The sequence below is a fragment of the Coregonus lavaretus genome (genome assembly GCF_964263955.1).
Source record: "Coregonus lavaretus genome assembly, chromosome: 18".
In the NCBI taxonomy this organism is placed as follows: domain Eukaryota; kingdom Metazoa; phylum Chordata; class Actinopteri; order Salmoniformes; family Salmonidae; genus Coregonus; species Coregonus lavaretus.
In genome coordinates this window covers 4753909-4772115 of record NC_140005.1, presented here as the reverse complement: position 1 = coordinate 4772115, position 18207 = coordinate 4753909, and the positions used below count along the sequence as shown (strand labels likewise).

The 18207-nt window shown below is 45.4% G+C and overlaps 1 protein-coding gene across 1 annotated transcript in view; it reads left to right on the top strand.

The window, feature by feature from the left end:
• The window catches only part of LOC311145296 (fibulin-5-like), a gene marked incomplete at its 5' end in the record, with an annotated part of 37464 nt that extends 24800 nt beyond the window's left edge, over positions 1 to 12664 (top strand). Inside the window, 2 exons of the mRNA XM_084181530.1 lie at positions 138 to 336; positions 10647 to 12664. Coding sequence (XP_084037656.1) covers positions 138 to 336; positions 10647 to 10808 — 361 coding nt within the window. The 3' untranslated portion in view covers positions 10809 to 12664. The remainder of the gene's footprint in view (positions 1 to 137; positions 337 to 10646) is intronic.
• Between the last annotated feature and the right edge of the window lie 5543 nt (positions 12665 to 18207).

Here is an 18207-nt window from a genome sequence, read left to right as displayed (position 1 = left end):
ACTGTATATAAAACACAGGCAAATCTAATAAATTAATATTTTAATGTTTTCATTTTAGGTGATCTTAAAAGTACCTACTATACTGTCATATATTAACCTTAAAATAACCAAGCTTCAAATATTTTTTTTCTCACCAGTCAGTGTATGTGTAGTGCTGAGAACCCAGCCTGTAGAGACAGGCCCTTCACCATCTTGTACCGCCACATGGACCTGTCCTCAGGCCGCGGTGTCCCAGCAGACATCTTCCAGATGCAGGCCACCACGCGATACCCCGGAGCTTTCTATATCTTCCAGATCAAAGGACCGGGCAACGAGGGACGAGAGTTCTACATGAGGGTGAGAGAGGGAGGGAGGGAGGGAGGAGAGTTCTACATGAGGGTGAGGGAGGGAGGAGAGTTCTACATGAGGGAGGGAGGGAGGGAGGGAGGAGAGTTCTACATTAGGGTGAGGGAGGGAGGGAGGAGAGTTCTACATTAGGGTGAGGGAGGGAGGAGAGTTATACATGAGGGTGAGGGAGGGAGGGAGGAGAGTTCTACATGAGGAAGGGAGGGAGGAGAGTTCTACATGAGGGTGAGGGAGAGAGGGAGGAGAGTTCTACATGAGGGTGAGGGAGGGAGGGAGGAGAGTTCTACATGAGGGAGGGAGGGAGGGAGGGAGGGAGGATAGTTCTACATTAGGGAGGGAGGGAGGGAGGGAGGAGAGTTCTACATTAGGGTGAGGGAGGGAGGGAGGAGAGTTCTACGGGAGGGAGGGAGGGAGGGAGGAGAGTTCTACATTAGGGTGAGGGAGGGAGGGAGGAGAGTTCTACATGAGGGTGAGGGAGGGAGGGAGGGAGGAGAGTTCTACATGAGTGTGAGGGAGGGAGGAGAGTTCTACATGAGGGTGAGAGAGGGAGGGAGGAGAGTTCTACATGAGGGAGGGAGGGAGGGAGGGAGGAGAGTTCTACATGAGGGTGAGGGAGGGAGGGAGGAGAGTTCTACATGAGGGAGGGAGGGAGGGAGGGAGGGAGGAGAGTTCTACATTAGGGTGAGGGAGGGAGGGAGGAGAGTTCTACATGAGGGTGAGGGAGGGAGGGAGGAGAGTTCTACATGAGGGTGAGGGAGGGAGGGAGGAGAGTTCTACATGAGGGAGGGAGGGAGGAGAGTTCTACATTAGGGTGAGGGAGGGAGGGAGGGAGGAGAGTTCTACATGAGGGTGAGAGAGGGAGGGAGGAGAGTTCTACATGAGGGTGAGGGAGGGAGGGAGGAGAGATCTACATGAGGGAGGGAGGGAGGGAGGGAGGAGAGTTCTACATGAGGGTGAGGGAGGGAGGGAGGAGAGTTCTACATGAGGGTGAGGGAGGGAGGGAGGGAGGGAGGGAGGGAGGAGAGTTCTACATGAGAGAGGGAGGGAGGAGAGTTCTACATGAGGGAGGGAGGGAGGAGAGTTCTACATGAGGGTGAGGGAGGGAGGGAGGAGAGTTCTACATTAGGGTGAGGGAGGGAGGGAGGAGAGTTCTACATGAGGGTGAGGGAGGGAGGGAGGAGAGTTCTACATGAGGGTGAGGGAGGGAGGGAGGGAGGGAGGGAGGAGAGTTCTACATTAGGGTGAGGGAGGGAGGGAGGAGAGTTCTACATGAGGGAGGGAGGGAGGGAGGGAGGGAGGAGAGTTCTACATGAGGGTGAGGGAGGGAGGGATGGAGGGAGGGAGGAGAGTTCTACATGAGGGTGAGAGAGGGAGGGAGGAGAGTTCTACATGAGGGTGAGGGAGAGAGGGAGGGAGGGAGGGAGGAGAGTTCTACATTAGGGTGAGGGAGGGAGGGAGGAGAGTTCTACATGAGGGAGGGAGGGAGGAGAGTTCTACATTAGGGTGAGGGAGGGAGGGAGGAGAGTTCTACATGAGGGTGAGGGAGGGAGGGAGGGAGGGAGGGAGGAGAGTTCTACATGAGGGTGAGGGAGGGAGGGAGGAGAGTTCTACATGAGGGTGAGAGAGGGAGGGAGGAGAGTTCTACATGAGGGAGGGAGGGAGGGAGGAGAGTTCTACATGAGGGTGAGGGAGGGAGGGAGGAGAGTTCTACATGAGGGAGGGAGGGAGGGAGGGAGGGAGGAGAGTTCTACATTAGGGTGAGGGAGGGAGGGAGGAGAGTTCTACATGAGGGTGAGGGAGGGAGGGAGGAGAGTTCTACATGAGGGTGAGGGAGGGAGGGAGGAGAGTTCTACATGAGGGAGGGAGGGAGGGAGGAGAGTTCTACATGAGGGTGAGAGAGGGAGGGAGGAGAGTTCTACATGAGGGTGAGGGAGGGAGGGAGGAGAGTTCTACATGAGGGAGGGAGGGAGGGAGGGAGGAGAGTTCTACATTAGGGTGAGGGAGGGAGGGAGGAGAGTTCTACATGAGGGTGAGGGAGGGAGCGAGGGAGGGAGGGAGGGAGGGAGGGAGGGAGGAGAGTTCTACATGAGAGAGGGAGGGAGGAGAGTTCTACATGAGGGAGGGAGGGAGGAGAGTTCTACATGAGGGTGAGGGAGGGAGGGAGGAGAGTTCTACATTAGGGTGAGGGAGGGAGGGAGGAGAGTTCTACATGAGGGTGAGGGAGGGAGGGAGGAGAGTTCTACATGAGGGTGAGGGAGGGAGGGAGGAGAGTTCTACATGAGGGAGGGAGGGAGGGAGGGAGGGAGGAGAGTTCTACATGAGGGTGAGGGAGGGAGGGATGGAGGGAGGGAGGGAGGAGAGTTCTACATGAGGGAGGGAGGGAGGGAGGGAGGGAGGGAGGAGAGTTCTACATGAGGGTGAGGGAGGGAGGGAGGAGAGTTCTACATGAGGGTGAGGGAGGGAGGGAGGAGAGTTCTATATGAGGGTGAGAGAGGGAGGGAGGAGAGTTATACATGAGGGAGGGAGGGAGGGAGGAGAGTTCTACATGAGGGTGAGGGAGGGAGGGAGGAGAGTTCTACATGAGGGTGAGGGAGGGAGGGAGGGAGGGACGAGAGTTTTACATGAGGGAGGGAGGGAGGGAGGAGAGTTCTACATTAGGGTGAGGGAGGGAGGGAGAGAGATGAAGGTGAGGGAGGGAGAGAGAGTGAGATCTACACGAGGGTGAGTAAGAGAGAGAGAGCGAGGGAGGGAAGGAAGGAGTTCTACATGATGGTGGTAGTAGAGTAGTGGCCTGAGGACACACACTTAAAGTGTTGTGAAATCTGTTGTGAAATGTGATGTAATGTTTTTGCATAACTGCCTTAATTTTGCTGGACCCCAGGAAGAGTAGCTGCTGCCTTGGCAGGAACTAATGGGGATCCATAATAAACCCCAGGAAGAGTAGCTGCTGCCTTGGCAGGAACTAATGGGGATCCAAAATAAACCCCAGGAAGAGTAGCTGCTGCCTTGGCAGGAACTAATGGGGATCCATAATAAACCCCAGGAAGAGTAGCTGCTGCCTTGGCAGGAACTAATGGGGATCCAAAATAAACCCCAGGAAGAGTAGCTGCTGCCTTGGCAGGAACTAATGGGGATCCATAATAAACACCAGGAAGAGTAGCTGCTGCCTTGGCAGGAACTAATGGGGATCCATAATAAACCCCAGGGAGAGTAGCTGCTGCCTTGGCAGGAACTAATGGGGATCCATAATAAACCCCAGGAAGAGTAGCTGCTGCCTTGGCAGGAACTAATGGGGATCCATAATAAACCCCAGGAAGAGTAGCTGCTGCCTTGGCAGGAACTAATGGGGATCCAAAATAAACCCCAGGAAGAGTAGCTGCTGCCTTGGCAGGAACTAATGGGGATCCATAATAAACCCCAGGAAGAGTAGCTGCTGCCTTGGCAGGAACTAATGGGGATCCAAAATAAACCCCAGGAAGAGTAGCTGCTGCCTTGGCAGGAACTAATGGGGATCCATAATAAACCCCAGGAAGAGTACCTGCTGCCTTGGCAGGAACTAATGGGGATCCATAATAAACCCCAGGAAGAGTAGCTGCTGCCTTGGCAGGAACTAATGGGGATCCATAATAAACACCAGGAAGAGTAGCTGCTGCCTTGGCAGGAACTAATGGGGATCCAAAATAAACCCCAGGAAGAGTAGCTGCTGCCTTGGCAGGAACTAATGGGGATCCATAATAAACCCCAGGAAGAGTAGCTGCTGCCTTGGCAGGAACTAATGGGGATCCAAAATAAACCCCAGGAAGAGTAGCTGCTGCCTTGGCAGGAACTAATGGGGATCCAAAATAAACCCCAGGAAGAGTAGCTGCTGCCTTGGCAGGAACTAATGGGGATCCATAATAAACCCCAGGAAGAGTACCTGCTGCCTTGGCAGGAACTAATGGGGATCCATAATAAACCCCAGGAAGAGTAGCTGCTGCCTTGGCAGGAACTAATGGGGATCCAAAATAAATACTAATACAAATCAGGCCTGAGGACAACAATAAACAGATAATGATGTAACTCTGTTTGCAGTGTGTAGTTCGCGATAGAATGGCGCCACCTGTTGGATAAGTCGGAGAATGATTAAGATGCTCTCAGGAGTTTCATCATTCGTTATCAGCCTTTTTAAACTAATACCAGCAGGATACTTACAGACTATTTTGGGGGGGATATACAGAACAGAACACAAAGTAATCTGCAACACTGTTGGACATAACTGTTACCTTGTCACAACACAACTGATTGGCTCAAATGCATTAAGAAGGAAAGAAATTCCACAAATTAACTTTTACACAAGGCACACCTGTTAATTGAAATGCATTCCAGGTGACTACCTCATGAAGCTGGTTGAGAGAATGCCAAGAGTGTGCAACCCTGTCATCAAGGCAAAGGGTGGCTATTTGAAGAATCTCAAATCTCAAATATATTTTGATTTGTTTAACACTTTTTTGGTTACTACATGATTCCATATGTGTTATTTCATAGTTTATGTCTTCACTATTATTCTACAACGTAGAAAATATTAAAAGTAAAGAAAAACCCTTGAATGAGTAGGTGTTCTAAAACTTTTGACCAGTAGTGTATATACCATTTTTGCAAATGTATGAAATATATAAAACTTAAATATTACATTTACATAAGTATTCAGACCCTTTTACTCAGTACATTGTTGAAGCACCTTTGGCAGCGATTACAGCCTTGAGTCTTCTTGGGTATGACGCTACAAGCTTGGCACACCTGTATTTGTGGAGTTTCTCCCATTCTTCTCTGCAGATCCTCTCAAGCTCTGTCGGGTTGGATGGGGAGCGTTGCTGCACAGCTATTTTCAGGTCCCTCCAGAGATGTTCGATTGGGTTAAAGTCCGGGCTCTGGCTGGGCCACTCAAGGACATTCAGAGACTTGTCCCGAAGCCACTCCTGCGTTGTCTTAACTGTGTGCTTAGGGTCGTGGTCCTGTTGGAAGGTGAACCTTCGCCCCAGTCTGAGGTCCTGAGCGCTCTGGAGCAGGTTTTAATCAAGGATCTCTCTGTACTTTGCTCCGTTCATCTTTCCCTCGATCCTGACTAGTCTTTCTTCTTTTGACTGGTACTGTGTGTATATATACAACTATACATCAGAAGTATCACGTCAACTCATGATCACTAACTATGTTTCCATCCAATTGGCGACATATTTCCATGCGGGAAAAAAAAATCTGCAAAACTATTAGCGTTTTCCCACCGGAGATGTTTCTATCAAATGTAATTGTTGCGGATAAAAGGATGTTCATGATGACGCAGTGTGCATGAACATAACTTCTGTGGTTAAATTCCCATATACCGAATAAATAATACAAGTTAAATGGGTTTCCATCATATTTTACACTCTACTGATGGTTTTGTGCAACAACAAAAAAAAGAGGTACACTACCGTTCAAAAGTTTGGGGTCACTTAGAAATGTCCTTGTTTTCGAAAGAAAAGCAATTTTTTTGTCCATTAAAATAACATCAAATCTATCAGAAATACAGTGTAGACATTGTTAATGTTGTAAATAGCTATTGTAGCTGGAAACGGCTGATTTTTTATGGTATATCTACATAGGCGTACAGAGGCCCATTATCAGCAACCATCAGTCCTGTGTTCCAATGGTACGTTGTGTTTGCTAATCCAAGTTTATCATTTTAAAAGGCTAGTTGATCATTAGAAAACCCTTTTGCAATTATGCTAGCACAGCTGAAAACTGTTGTGCTGATTAAAGAAGCAATAAAACTGGCCTTCTTGAGACTAGTCGAGTATCTGGAGCATCAGCAATTGTGGGTTCGATTACAGGCTCAAAATGGCCAGAAACAAATAACTTTCTTCTGAAACTCGTCAGTCTATTCTTGTTCTGAGAAAAGAAGGCTATTCCATGCGAGAAATTGCCAAGAAACTGAAGATCTCGTACAACGCTGTGTACTACTCCCTTCACAGAACAGGGCAAACTGGCCCTAACCAGAATAGAAAGAGGAGTGGGAGGCCCCGGTGCACAACTGAGGAAGAGGACAAATACATTAGCGTGTCTAGATTGAGAAACAGATGCCTCACAGGTCCTCAACTGGCATCTTCATTAAATAGTACCCACAAAACACCAGTCTCAACGTCAACAGTGAAGAGGCGACTCAGGGATGGTGACCTTCTAGGCAGAGTTGCAAAGAAAAGGCCATATCTCAGACTGGCCAATAAAAAGAAAAGATGAAGATGGGCAGTCTGAGATATAGCTTTTTCTTTGTAACTCCTCCTAGAAGGTCAGCATTTTATTGCTTCTTTAATCAGCACAACAGTTTTCAGCTGCGCTAACATAATTGCAAAAGGGTTTTTCTAATGATCAATTAGCCTTCTAAAATTATCAACTTGGAATACAGGACTGATGGTTGCTGATAATGGGCCTCTGTACGCCTATGTAGATAGCTACAATAGCCATTTACAACATTAACAATGTCTACACTGTATTTTCTCATCAATTTTATGTTATTTTAATGGACAAAAAAATTTGCTTTTCTTTCGAAAACAAGAACATTTCTAAGTGACCCCAAACTTTTGAACGGTAGTGTATATAGCGAATGTTCTTGGCCCGTGTGCTCTAGCCAACAGCTTACAGATACAGTGCGGGTATAGCCTACATGATGAGATTATTATGGACAAAAAGAGCTAGATTATTTTTTATTTGTCAAACATCGATCATCATGTCACCAGAATAAGACCCTTGATATGTATTGGGATAGGAACATCAAACTCATCACTGTGCGCCCTGTGAAGTTCGTCATCATTTATTTAATCTGTAGGCTAATGAACTGCATGGTTCCATGAGTCATAGTGGGAGGACCACACAACATGTCATCACGTGACTCCAAGTTTACTTTGATATGATAATTATTATGTCAATATTTGCACATAAAAAGGCGTTTCCACCACCATTTCTCACATAATTAATTTCGCAGACACAAAAAGATCCCACTTTTTGTAGTGTATTTTTATTTGTCGACATTTGGAAAGTTCACCGACAAATTAGCTGTTTCCATCAAGCCTGTCGTGACATTTTTTATCCACTGTACTTTACTCGCATTAAAAACGTTGGACGGAAACCTGGTTACTGACAGACACACACTATATATATACAAAAGTATGTGGACACCCCTTCAAATGAGTGAATTCTGCTATTTCAGCCCACACCCGTTGCTGACAGGTGTATAAAATCGAGCACACAGCCATGCAATCTCCATAGACAAACATTGGCAGTAGAATGGCCTTACTGAAGAGCTCAGTGACTTTCAACGTGGCACCGTCATAGGATGCCAACTTTCCAACAAGTCAGTTCGTCAAATGTCTGCCCTGCTAGAGCTTCCCCCGGTCAACTGTAAGTGCTGTTATTGTGAAGTGGAAACATCTAGGAGGAACAACGGCTCAGCCGCGAAGTGGTAGGCCACACAAGCTCACAGAACGGGACCGCCGAGTGCTGAAGCGCGTAGTGCGTTAAAATCGTCTGTCCTCGGTTGCAACACTCACTACCGAGTTCCAAACTGCCTCTGGAAACAATGTCAGCACAATAACTGTTCGTCAGGAGCTTCATGAAATGGGTTTCCATGGCCGAGCAGCCGCACACAAGCCTAAGATCACCATGCTCAGTCGACGGACGAATCTGGGTTTGGCGGATGCCAGGAGAACGCTACCTGCCCCAACGCTACCTGCCCCAATGCATAGTGTGGTCCTCTGTAGCTCAGCTGGTAGAGCACGGCGCTTGTAACGCCAAGGTAGTGGGTTCGATCCCCGGGACCACCCATACACAAAAAATGTATGCACGCATGACTGTAAGTTGCTTTGGATAAAAGCGTCTGCTAAATGGCATATTATTATTATATTATAACTGTAAAGTTTGGTGGAGTTGAAATAATGGTCTGGGGCTGTTTTTTATGGTTCGGTCTAGGCCCCTTAGTTCCAATGAAGGGAAATCTTAAAGCTACAGCATACAATGACATTCTAACTTTGTGGCAACAGTTTGGGGAAGGCCATTTCCTGTTTCAGCATGACAATGCCCCCGTGCACAAAGCAAGGTCCATACAGAAGTGGTTTGTCAAGATCAGTGTGGAAGAACTTGACTGGCCTGCACAGAGCCCTGACCTCAACCCCATCGAACACCTTTGATATGAATTGGAACGCCGACTGCGAGCCAGGCCTAATTGCCCAACATCAGTGCCCGATCTCATTAATGCTCTTGTGGCTGAATGGAAGCAAGTCCCCGCAGCAATGTTCCAACATCTAGTGGAAAGCCTTCCCAGAAGAGTGGAGGCTGTTATAGCAGCAAAGGGGGGACCAACTCCATATTAATGCCTATGATTTTGGAATGAGATATTCGACGAGCAGGTGTCCACATACTTTTGGTCATGTAGTGTATATATTTTTTTTACCAGGATTTTGGAAATTCTCCTGCGACCCCATTTTCATATCAGGCGACCCCACATCAGGCCGCGACCCCTAGTTTGGGAATCACTGCCATAAATCATGACTTGCATGGTGCATTGAGGAAGTGGTTAACTAAACCACTGCTATGCAGAAGGGAAGGGAAAGGTTAATATTGTCGAGTTCCTTCTATATTACCATCACACGATGGGCCTGCTAATACCAGTTTTGTGGGGAGTACCAGTCAAAAGTTTGGACACACCTACTCATTCCAGGGTTTTTCTTTATTTTTACTATTTTCTACATTGTAGAATAATAGTGAAGACATCAAAACTATGATATAACACATATGGAATCATGTAGTAACCAAAAAAGTGTTAAACAAATCAAAATATATTTTATATTTGAGATTCTTCAAAGTAGCCACCCTTTGTCTTGATGACAGCTTTGCACACTCTTGGCGTTCTCTCAACCAGCTTCATGAGGTAGTCACCTGGAATGCATTTCAATTAACAGGTGTGTCTTCTTAAAAGTTAATTTGTGGAATTTCTTTCCTTCTTAATGCGTTTGAGCCAATCAGTTGTGTTGTGACAAGGTAGGGGTGGTATACAGAAGATAGCTCTATTTGGTAAAAGACCAAATCCATATTATGGCAAGAACAGCTCAAATATGCAAAGAGAAACGACAGTCCATCATTACTTTAAGACATGAAGGTCAGTCAATCCGGAAAATTTCAAGAACTTTGAAAGTTACTTCAAGTGCAGTCGCAAAAACCTTCAAGCGCTATGATGAAACTGGCTGATCATGAGGACCGCCACAGGACAGGAAGACCCAGTGTTACCTCTGCTGCAGAGGATAAGTTCATTACAGTTACCAGCCTCAGAAATTGCAGCCCAAATAAATGCTTCACAGAGTTCAAGTAACAGACACATCTCAACATCAACTGTTCAGAGGAGACTGCGTGAATCAGGCCTTCATGGTCGAATTGCTGCAAAGAAACCACTACTAAAGGACACCAATAAGAAGAAGAGACTTGCTTGGGCCAAGAAACACGAGCAATGGACATTAGACTGGTGGAAATCTGTCCTTTGGTCTGATGAGTCCAAATTTTAGATTTTTGGTTCCAACCACCGTGTCTTTGTGAGACGCAGATTAGGTGAACAGATGATCTCCGCATGTGTGGTTCCCACCGTGAAGCATGGAGGAGGAGGTGTGATGGTGTGGGGGTGCTTTGTTGGTGACACTCTCTGTGATTTATTTAGAATTCAAGGCACACTTAACCAGCATGGCTACAACAGCATTCTGCAGCGATACGCCATCCCATCTTGTTTGGGCTTAGTGGGACAATCATTTGGTTTTCAACAGGACAATGACCCAACACACCTCCAGGCTGTGTAAGGGCTATTTTACCAAGAAGGAGAGTGATGGAGTGCTGCATTAGATGACCTGGCCTCCACAATCACCTGACCTCAACTCAATTGAGATGCTTTGGGATGAGTTGGACCGCAGAGTGAAGGAAAAGCAGCCAATAAGTGCTCAGCATATGTGGGAACTCCTTTAAGACTGTTGGAAAAGCATTCCAGGTGAAGCTCGTTGAGAGAATGCCAAGAGTGTGCAAAGCTGATTAGGTGTGTCCAAACTTTTGACTGGTACTGTAGATTAAATTACACGATGTCAAACAATCAATCTATCAAATGTATTTCTAACACCTTTTTTTACATCAACAGTTAAACTACAGTAACTACACGGCCTACAAGCAGAAACACAGTGGCCCAGATGTCTGAAGTTAGGAGCTACATTCAGCCATTAGTCCATTACGTCTGAAGTCTCTCTCTCTCTCTCTCGTTACAGCAAACCAGTAACGTGAGTGCTACTCTGGTCCTGTCTCGGCCCATCAAGGGTCCCAGGGAGCTGGTCCTGGACCTGGAGATGGTAACCGTTAACAACGTCATCAACTTCAGAGGCAGCAGTATCATACGGCTCACGATATACGTGTCTGAGCATCCTTACTGAGGCCCCTCCCCCCTGACCTCTGACCTCTGACCTCTGATTAATCACCACGTCCGGTCCAACTCTCACAAGCCCGAAGCATACCTTCCTAGATTCCTTTACTCTCCAAAATCTACCGATCTACCATCTTCCAGCAGGCAGCTCCACTCCGCTTCACTCCGTTCTATGGATGATGGGGTCTCTTTCACTACAACTATTATTACGTCTCAATAAACTGTTATAGGAGAGAGGGGGGGGGGGGGGGGTACCTTGCTCTCCATTTCACCACCTCCCCTCCCCACCCTGACATCCACATCAAACTGTTAATGGACTGTACATTACGACTGTCTATACATCAGACTGTTAATGGACTGTACATTACGGCTGTCTATACATCAGACTGTTAATGGACTGTACATTACGACTGTCTATACATCAGACTGTTAATGGACTGTACATTACGACTGTCTATACATCAGACTGTTAATGGACTGTACATTACGACTGTCTATACATCAGACTGTTACTGGACTGTACATTACGGTGCCTACCAGACTAAGGACGTATCCGCACAGAAGGGTATTTATGTTGTATTGTAAAGGCTGTCTGACTCTCTCTCTCCCCTGCTCTTTAAAAATACATATTTCCAATTACATTTACTATTAAGGTAATTGAAAGCAGTGTTGGTTGTTTACTTTTTTCAATCTTTACTAACGACATGCCAGTGGCTTTGAGTAAAGCTTTGAGTAAAGCCAGTGTGTGTATGTATGCGGATGACTCAACACTATACACGTCAGCTACTATAGCGACTGAAATGACTGCAACACTTAGCAAAGAGCTGCAGTTAGCTTCAGAATGGGTGGCAAGGAATAAGTTAGTCCTAAATATTTCAAAAACTAAAAGCATTGTATTTGGGACAAATCATTTACTAAACCCTAAACCTCAACTAAATATTGTAATGAATCATGTGGAAATTGAGCAAGTTGAAGTGACTAAACTGCTTGGAGTCACCCTGGATTGTAAACTGTCATGGTCAAAACATATTGATACAACAGTAGCTAGGATGGGGAGAAGTCTGTCCATAATAAAAATTGCTGCTCTGCATTCTTAACAGTACTATCAACAAGGCAGGTCCTACAGGCCCTAGTGTTGTCTTACCTGGACTACTGTTCAGTCGTGTGGTCATGTGCCACCAAGAGGGACTTAGGAAAATTGCAATTGGCTCAGAACAGGGCAGCACGGCTGGCCTTTAGATGTACACAGAGAGCTAACATTAATAATATGCATGTCAATCTCTCCTGGTTCAAAGTGGAGGAGAGATTGACTTCATCACTAGTTGTATTTATGAGAGGTATTGACATGTTGAATGCACCGAGCTGTCTGTTTGAACTACTGGCGCACAGCTTGGTGGTCACCCATGCATACCCCACAAGACATGCCACCAGAGGTCTCTTCACAGTCCCCAAGTCCAGAACAGACTATGGGAGGTGCACAGTACTACATAGAGCCATGACTACATGGAACTCTATTCCACATCAGGTAACTCAAGCCAGCAGTAAAATTAGATTGAAAAAACATATACAAATACACCTTATGGAACAGCGGGGACTGTGAAGCAACACAAACATAGACACATGCATACAAACACATGATAACTTACGCACTATACACAGATGTACACATGGATTTTGTGTTATAGATATGTGGTAGTAGAGTAGAGGCCTGAGGGCACACACTTAATATGTTGTGAAATCTGTTATGAATGTATTGTAATGTTTTTAAAATGTATAACTGCCTTAATTTTGCTGGACCCCAGGAAGAGTAGCTGCTGCCTTGGCAGGAACTAATGGGGATCCATAATAAATACAAATACAAATACTGCATACTTCTATTTGTGTTATTAATGAACTCACAGTCACCTTATTTTCTGTGAAGCGTTATCCTTTAAATAAGCTGTGAACGTGAGCGTTACGATATGTGTTAGTGATGCTTTGTGTGACTATGGGCTTTTTATGTGTATCTACGGACTAAGATATGTTCAAAAAGGACCTTGACCATGGCAGTATGTTTTCTACCTACCTACCTTGACTGAACTAGCCTGGTCCCATATCTGTTTTGTGCTATCATTCTAAGGAATGGCAAGGAGTGGAATATTAGCCCAAACAGACTGGTACCCAGGCTACGACTGTTCTGGTCTGGGTACACTTAGTTTCTGTCACTGTATTGGGAAAGAACAGCGCAGGGTTCTCTTCCTCCGCTACATCGGCTGGTGACTGGACGTCACTGTGTCCTAATCAAGAGCTACATCTCAGCTGGTGACTGGACGTCACTGTGTCCTAATCAAGAGCTACATCGGCTGGTGACTGGACGTCACTGTGTCCTAATCAAGAGCTACATCTCAGCTGGTGACTGGACGTCACTGTGTCCTAATCAAGAGCTACATCTCAGCTGGTGACTGGACGTCACTGTGTCCTAATCAAGAGCTACATCGGCTGGTGACTGGACGTCACTGTGTCCTAATCAAGAGCTACATCGGCTGGTGACTGGACGTCACTGTGTCCTAATCAAGAGCTACATCTCAGCTGGTGACTGGACGTCACTGTGTCCTAATCAAGAGCTACATCTCAGCTGGTGACTGGACGTCACTGTGTCCTAATCAAGAGCTACATCGGCTGGTGACTGGACGTCACTGTGTCCTAATCAAGAGCTACATCTCAGCTGGTGACTGGACGTCACTGTGTCCTAATCAAGAGCTACATCGGCTGGTGACTGGACGTCACTGTGTCCTAATCAAGAGCTACATCGGCTGGTGACTGGACGTCACTGTGTCCTAATCAAGAGCTACATCGGCTGGTGACTGGACGTCACTGTGTCCTAATCAAGAGCTACAGTGGGGGAAAAAAGTATTTAGTCAGCCACCAATTGTGCAAGTTCTCCCACTTAAAAAGATGAGAGAGGTCTGTAATTTTCATCATAGGTACACGTCAACTATGACAGACAAAATGAGAAAAAAAAATCCAGAAAATCACATTGTGGGATTTTTAATGAATTTATTTGCAAATTATGGTGGAAAATAAGTATTTGGTCAATAACAAAAGTTTCTCAATACTTTGTTATATACCCTTTGTTGGCAATGACACAGGTCAAACGTTTTCTGTAAGTCTTCACAAGGTTTTCACACACTGTTGCTGGTATTTTGGCCCATTCCTCCATGCAGATCTCCTCTAGAGCAGTGATGTTTTGGGGCTGTCGCTGGGCAACACGGACTTTCAACTCCCTCCAAAGATTTTCTATGGGGTTGAGATCTGGAGACTGGCTAGGCCACTCCAGGACCTTGAAATGCTTCTTACGAAGCCACTCCTTCATTGCCCGGGCGGTGTGTTTGGGATCATTGTCATGCTGAAAGACCCAGCCACGTTTCATCTTCAATGCCCTTGCTGATGGAAGGAGGTTTTCACTCAAAATCTCACGATACATGGCCCCATTCATTCTTTCCTTTACACGGATCAGTCGTCCTGGTCCCTTTGCAGAAAAACAGCCCCAAAGCATGATGTTTCCACCCCCATGCTTCACAGTAGGTATGGTGTTCTTTGGATGCAACTCAGCATTCTTTGTCCTCCAAACACGACAAGTTGAGTTTTTACCAAAAAGTTCTATTTTGGTTTCATCTGACCATATGACATTCTCCCAATCCTCTTCTGGATCATCCAAATGCACTCTAGCAAACTTGAGATGGGCCTGATCATGTTCTGGCTTAAGCAGGGGGACACGTCTCGCACTGCAGGATTTGAGTCCCTGGCGGCGTAGTGTGTTACTGATGGTAGGCTTTGTTACTTTGGTCCCAGCTCTCTGCAAGTCATTCACTAGGTCCCCCCGTGTGGTTCTGGGATTTTTGCTCACCGTTCTTGTGATCATTTGACCCCACGGGGTGAGATCTTGCGTGGAGCCCCAGATCGAGGGAGATTATCAGTGGTCTTGTATGTCTTCCATTTCCTAATAATTGCTCCCACAGTTGATTTCTTCAAACCAAGCTGCTTACCTATTGCAGATTCAGTCTTCCCAGCCTGGTGCAGGTCTACAATTGTGTTTCTGGTGTCCTTTGACAGCTCTTTGGTCTTGGCCATAGTGGAGTTTGGAGTGTGACTGTTTGAGGTTGTGGACAGGTGTCTTTTATACTGATAACAAGTTCAAACAGGTGCCATTAATACAGGTAACGAGTGGAGGACAGAGGAGCCTCTTAAAGAAGAAGTTACAGGTCTGTGAGAGCCAGAAATCTTGCTTGTTTGTAGGTGACCAAATACTTATTTTCCACCATAATTTGCAAATAAATTCATTAAAAATCCTGCAATGTGATCTTCTGGAAAAATACTTCTCAATTTGTCTGTCATAGTTGACGTGTACCTATGATGAAAATTACAGGCCTCTCTCATCTTTTTAAGTGGGAGAACTTGCACAATTGGTGGCTGACTAAATACTTTTTTTCCCCACTGTACATCGGCTGGTGACTGGACGTCACTGTGCCCTAATCAAGAGTTACACATATTACATTTTGAGACAATCATTTGTCAACGGTGCCCCTCAGATGCACTACGGATTGAACAAGATACATTTCCGTCGAATATTGTCTTTTGAGTAAAACGTATGACATTAATTCTGATAATGCGTTTAATTTTGCAACGTTTGCCATGAACAAAAACAATGGTCAGTTCTGTTTTGTATTTTGTGTTTTTGTTTAAAAGTCTTTGGCAGATTTAATTCATTCCCCTTCAGTAACAACCTGTTAGTTCTACAAGTGAGCCTAGTCAGACAAAACATTGTACTAGACCTGAACGCTATATCTGGTCAAATGTATTATTGTTATATAACTGTCATGTGTATTTTGGAATAAGAACTTTATTAGTGGTCAAATGAGGTCACTTGTGATAAGGGTAGCCTAAAAAATGCACTGTACATATATAGAGAGATAAAGTTTAAGACTATTGCGGATTCTCTCTTAAGGAAGCACTTTAGAATCTCCTTGTTTATTGTTTACTTTGTTCAGAGAAGGAAGCTTGTGGTGCTATTCCGAGAATGTCTTGTTGAAGGGCATTCCCCTTGAGACCGAGAGTGTGTGTGGGAGAGAGAGAGAGAGTGTGTGGGAGAGAGAGAGAGAGAGAGAGAGAGAGAGAGTGTGTGGACACACCAACCAGCACTGTAGTTAAAAGGCACTAGGACCCAACACTATTCTATGGTTCCAGTGGAGGTTTACCAGAACACACAGCCTTGGAGATTTCCCACTATTCCACCTGTTCTCTAGAGAAAGATAGAAGTTCTGCTTATTCCAGGAGGGATAACCGCTTTGCAGGTATTTAGAAGTTGTTTTGTTTGGTTGATCCGGTTATTGTGATATTATAATAGATGCTTATTGTTATAGGAATCTTACTGGTACAATATTTTCTAGATATTGATCTATTCTCATCATAAGATCGACCGATAGCTGACTACTGTCTATTAATTTCACTATTCTGTGGTTAAAAAAAAAAGTCAGTTATAAATTAATCAGAATGTAATTATGAGAAACTGTCAGAGGTAATTTGCCTCCTGTCCAGTGATGAATGTTGCTCTCTGCTTTATTGTCGACTCTGATTGGAACCGTATCACAGCATCGCAATGGAATGCATCAAGAACTGCTGCAAAAGCTTCTTAGACAAGGACAAGGCAATCAAACAGCAAGGTAAATTGTTAACTTTACAAAAATATAAATGCAACATGTAAAGTATTGGTCCCATGTTTCATGAGCTGAAATAAAAGATCCCAGAAATGTTCCATACGCACGAAAAGCTTATTTCTCTCACATTTTGAGCATACATTTGTTTACATCCCTGTTAGTGAGCATTTCTCCTTTGCCAAGATAATCCATCCACCTAACTGGTGTGGCATATCAAGAAGCTGATTAAACAGCATGATCATTACACAGGTGCACCTTGTGCCGGGGACAATAAAAGGCTATTCTAAAATGTGAAGTTTTGTCACACAACACAATGCCACAGATGTCTCATGTTTTGAGGGAGCATGCAATTGGCATGCTGACTGCAGGAATGTCCACCAGAGCTGTTGCCAGAGAATTGAATGTTCATTTCTCTACCATAAGCCGCCTCCAACGTCGTTTTAGAGAATTTGGCAGTACGTCCAACCGGCCTCACAACTGCAGACCACGTGTAACCACGCCAGCCCAGGACCTCCACATCTGGCTTCTTCACCTGTGGGATCGTCTGAGATCAGCCACCCGGACAGCTGATGAAACTGAGGAGTATTTCTGTCTGTAATAAAGCCCTTTTGTGGGGGAAAACGCATTCTGATTGGCTGGGCCTGGCTCCCCAGTGGGTGGGCCTATGCCCAGTCATGTGAAATCTATAGATTAGGGCCTAATTTATTTATTTCAATTGACTGATTTCCTTAAATGAACTGTAACTCAGTAAAATAATTGAAATTGTTGCGTATAGCGTTTATATTTTTGTCCAGTATATATTAACTGATCTATTCATGTCCTACTCTGTAGTGATAATGATGAAGATGCCCCCTGCCAGAGCCATCTCAGGTGACCCCAGGAAGGGTCTAGGGGTAACGGAGGACTATCTCCTCTCTAAACTCCCCCCGGGTGGGAAAGACGTTCCCTTTGTCCTCCCCACGTTCATCCAACTAGCAGGCTCACGCTACCATCCACCAGGGCTACACAGTATGTACCAATCAACCAACCAATCAATGTCTTTATTACAACCACCATTGTCTGGGCTTTTCTAAGAGTGAAAAATGGGGTCTCGTCCAAAAATAGGGAAGGGTTTTCTAACTTATTTTTTGCTTTGGGGAGGGTTATGTGATTTTTAAAAAATTGGGAACAGGAGGGTAGTGCATTTTTTGTTGTTGTTTACATTACCCATTTTGCATGTTTTACTAGATAATTTCCTCCATATAGCCACATTTCCTCATCCGCTTGCAGGCACCTCCCCTATCAAGGTGTTTTGGTACTTAGTTCTTCTGCACGCTTAGTATCCAGTCCACTCTATCATACCCTCTATCCTAGTATCCAGTCCACTCTATCATACCCTCTATCCTAGTATCCAGTCCACTCTATCATACCCTCTATCCTAGTATCCAGTCCACTCTATCATACCCTCTATCCTAGTATCCAGTCCACTCTATCATACCCTCTATCCTAGTATCCAGTCCGCTCTATCATACCCTCTATCCTAGTATCCAGTCCACTCTATCATACCCTCTATCCTAGTATCCAGTCCACTCTATCATACCCTCTATCCTAGTATCCAGTCCACTCTATCATACCCTCTATCCTAGTATCCAGTCCACTCTATCATACCCTCTATCCTAGTATCCAGTCCACTCTATCATACCCTCTATCCTAGTATCCAGTCCACTCTATCATACC